General features: G+C 66.9%; 1 protein-coding gene across 1 annotated transcript in view; it reads left to right on the forward strand.

The window, feature by feature from the left end:
- The first annotated feature begins 1285 nt into the window (after window positions 1–1285).
- Window positions 1286–3544, forward strand: part of LOC104999745 (protein AHNAK2-like) — a 16182-nt gene continuing 13923 nt past the window's right edge. The window contains exons 1-3 of the mRNA XM_010855329.1: window positions 1286–1349; window positions 1753–1865; window positions 2683–2769. Of these exons, the coding sequence (XP_010853631.1) occupies window positions 1286–1349; window positions 1753–1865; window positions 2683–2769 (264 nt within the window). The remainder of the gene's footprint in view (window positions 1350–1752; window positions 1866–2682; window positions 2770–3544) is intronic.

Below are 3544 nucleotides of genomic sequence, written 5' to 3' on the forward strand. Positions count from 1 at the left end.
GGGACCCAGCAGATAGTACAGTCTGCGGGCCTGCCGGGGCCTGCTGGGCCTGCCCCGGCTCAGGGCAGGGCCTGGCAGCCAGAGCCCCCGTCCTCCCGCCCCCTCAGGGGTCCCCGGGGGCAGTGAGTCCTGGGGGTCGGAAGGTGAGGCGACAGGAGCTGGCAGGCCGGGCAGGCGGGCTCCGGGGAGCAGGGGGCTTCCGCAGGTGCTGCTCAGCCTCTTATGTCCAACGACTGCGGGAGGCTGGGAACGATCGCTGGTTCCAGGGACCCCCACGCCCAGCTAGCTCATCAGGTGCCCTGGAACTTTGGGTGCCGGGTTTTGGCTGAAGGGGCTAGAGGGTGGCCGGGGTCAGGCTGCCCTCGAGGGGCTTGGCCGGGGGGCAGTGGCCAGGGCCACCGTCCCCAAGGTCACTGGCCCAGGCCACGGACGGGCTCCGTCTGCCCTGCTCTGGCCTTTGTGGCCCTGGCCGTGGAAGAGGCTGGCTGTGCCCTAGGCGGGGGTCTCAGCAGAGCCTGAGGGGCCGTGAGGCGCTGCCCTCCCAGAGGGAGCCATCCTAATCTGTCCCGGAAGGGCCTCCGTCTCTCCCCGGCACCCCGGCCTGCCAGCCCCCCAGCCTCTGGCCCAGGCCGGTGCCCAGCCTGCCTGGATGGTCCTGTGTGACAGCGAGTCTTTCCACACAGCAGGAATGGACTGGGCCGGGCCAGGCCAGGGCAGGGCGGTGGCAATGACTCACTGCATCCCTGAGCGAGCTGGTGTTTCCTCCCCCAGTCAGCTGCTCTGACTGGGGGGGCACTCTGGGGGAGGGCGCGGGCCCCCCTGCTCCTGAAACTGAGCGGGAGGGGCCTGGCCCAGCTGTGGGGGCCTGTGAGGGGGCCTGCCCAGTCCCTCTGGGCGGGGAGAGGTCTTGGCTGACTCTGGGCTGGCTGGGAAGGGGGCATGAGGGCGGGGCCTGAGGGCGCGGTGTGGAGGGGAGGAGCCTGGAGGACAGACCCAGGGAGCTGGGAGTCTGGATCTTCACTTCGGGGCAAGTTGGGAGGACGTCTGCCTCGGTAAGCGGCTGAGCGGTCTTTGGTACCCACCCTCTGCCCCCTGCCCCCTGCCCCCTTCTGAACTCAGCCCTGGGGGGCCCAGGCACCCCTGCAGGGTGGAGGGGGTGACTCTGGGAGGAGGGTGGCAGAGCTGGGCTGGGCATCTCCATCGCCATCTCCTTGAGTCTGCCTTCCTCCAGCCCAGCTGATGCTGGAGGGGCAGGCTGGTCAGGTCCTGGTGGCCAAGGGTCACCATGGTCAGCATGGCCGTTTCAGTCCCAGAAAAGGCAGACCCCCAGCTGGGCTGTGTGGCTGAGGGTGGGTCCTTCAGGTGATGCTTTGGTGCGCTGAGGGCCTGGGGAAGGGGAGGGGGCTTCAGCCAAACTTATCTGCAGGTGCCGGGCAGGCCGTGGGGGCCTGCGGCAGCATCCCAGGGTCACATGGCACTGGGCACCTGGGTGCTGGCCTTTCAGCCTGGATACAGTCAGACTTGGCCTGCTGGGCCTGCTGGGCTGGGTGGGAGGGTCCAGACACTGCTTTCTGCTGCCAGGCCCATGCAGCTGCCGGTCCAGGAGCCGCCTTCAGGCCTCCGAGCGTCCAGGTGCAGAAGGAGATGCGCTGAGCTCACCTGCTGCCCCTCCTAGCCCTTGAGACCCCGCTGCACCCTCAGGCTGGGCGGGACTCGCCGTCCCTTCCTCTACCCACCTACTCCCGGCTCTAGCATTTATTATGCACCTACTGCATGCCAGTGTTGGTGACAATGTTCCAGGAACCAGGGACTGGGCAGTGGCCAGAGATGATGACAAGGTGGCCAAGCTGGCCAGTGAGATGACAGTGAGATGGCAGAGGAAGCTGCATATGAGAAGGACAGAGGTCGGGAGAGAGGGCTGGTCTGGAGCCCAGCTCCAAAGGTCCAGGGAGGGCACCGGTGCTGGTGGGCCAGGCAGACAGCCAGGCTGGAGAGGGTGGGCCAGGCAGGCAGCCAGGCTGGAGAGGGTGGGCCAGGCAGACAGCCAGGCTGGAGAGGGTGGCCTGGAAGCTGGTGGAGCCGGGGCTGCGGTGGAGGTGACTGTGGGCCGGGGGACCGAGGGCTTCCTGCAAGCAGAGCCGAAGCCCAGGCTGCCGTCCCGGGCAGCAGACCTCTCTTGAGAAATTCCGGGGAGGCAGGGCGGGCCCTCAACTGCCTGTGGGCTTTGCTTCAGAAAGTCTGGCGGTCTCATGACAAGTCAGCTGCGCTCAGCCCTTTCCTCCTGACATTCCAGGGTGGGGTGAGGTGGGGGGTCCCAGGCACCCCTGTGGGCACTGGGCTCCCAGCCTGAGGGCAGCGTCCCCTGTGGAGGGAGCCTGGGCCAGCCAGGGGCTCCCCTGGGGCTATGCACGTTGTCCACACACACACCCGACATGGGCATGAAGACCCCATGAACACACGCCCTCAGGCTTGTGAACACACACACACGCACCCCAGGGGTGGACACTCAGCCCACTATCAAAGGCCCTGCTGCTGCCGCCCTCCTTCCCCTTGCACTGACAGTCCCCGGCCCTACTGCTGTCCGAGTAAACTCGCCCCACACCTGGCCCACCTGGAGGCTGGAGCTGGGCTCCCGGGGCGGTCAGTCAGGGTTCTGTTTATGAAACCTGCTGCGCCCATGAGTGGTCCTACGCTGGGCCCCCTAAGAACTGCTCCCTGGCTGGGGCTGGTGGGAGAGTCCCCAGGTCAGTCCGGGGCCCCAAGGACAAGGTGAGTGTGGGGAAGTCATCCAGGTGAACGCCCCCTTTCTGCAGCTGTCCCCCAGCCAGCATCGGGCTGCTCCTTGGCTCTGCCCGCTCCACAGATGCTTCCTGGAGGCCCCACCCCAGAGGATTACCATTCTTGGAAGTGAAGCTTTTCTGATGATGTGTTGCCCACCCCCTATCCCCCAAGTGCCCCAGCAGGTAGCGTTTGAGGCCGTGGACTAGTTAGGGTGTGTATGTAGCCCAACCCGGGTGCTGGGGCCACGGCCGGGCCTGAGCCCTGGGGAGGAGGGGACAGGCATTGGGCGAGGCAGCAGGTGCCAGCAGCCAGACCGGCTGGGCCTGGCTCAGCGAGTCACCTCCACATCCTCCTCTGCAAAGTGGGCTTTGGTGACCTTATGTTATCAGTCTTTATTCCAGGCGAGTGCTGGGTCTGGGCTCTCCGCCGGGTCAGGCCGGCTGCCGGGACTCCTCGCGTGCACTCAGGGTGCGGGGGGCCACAGGACACAGGGACTGGCAGGACAGAGCTCGGGGCTACAAGGAGGCCTCCTCTCCCCTCCGTGGGGGCAGGTCCGAGGCTGGCAGGGCTGCTGGGCCCTTGGCCCTGGGGCAGGCAGGATTTCCTCCTTCCTGTTTGTGCGTCTCTGGGTTGGGCTCCAGCCAGCCTGGGGTTCTGCCTTAAGGGGTGCACAGGGACCCAGAACTTACAGCCCTGCACCTTCCCACCCGCCTGACCTTGGGCTTGGCCTGTGCTTGCCTCCCTGAGCCTCCCTGAGCCCCCA

Source organism: Bison bison, unplaced genomic scaffold (genome assembly GCF_000754665.1).
Source record: "Bison bison bison isolate TAMUID 2011002044 unplaced genomic scaffold, Bison_UMD1.0 scf7180017853735, whole genome shotgun sequence".
In the NCBI taxonomy this organism is placed as follows: domain Eukaryota; kingdom Metazoa; phylum Chordata; class Mammalia; order Artiodactyla; family Bovidae; genus Bison; species Bison bison.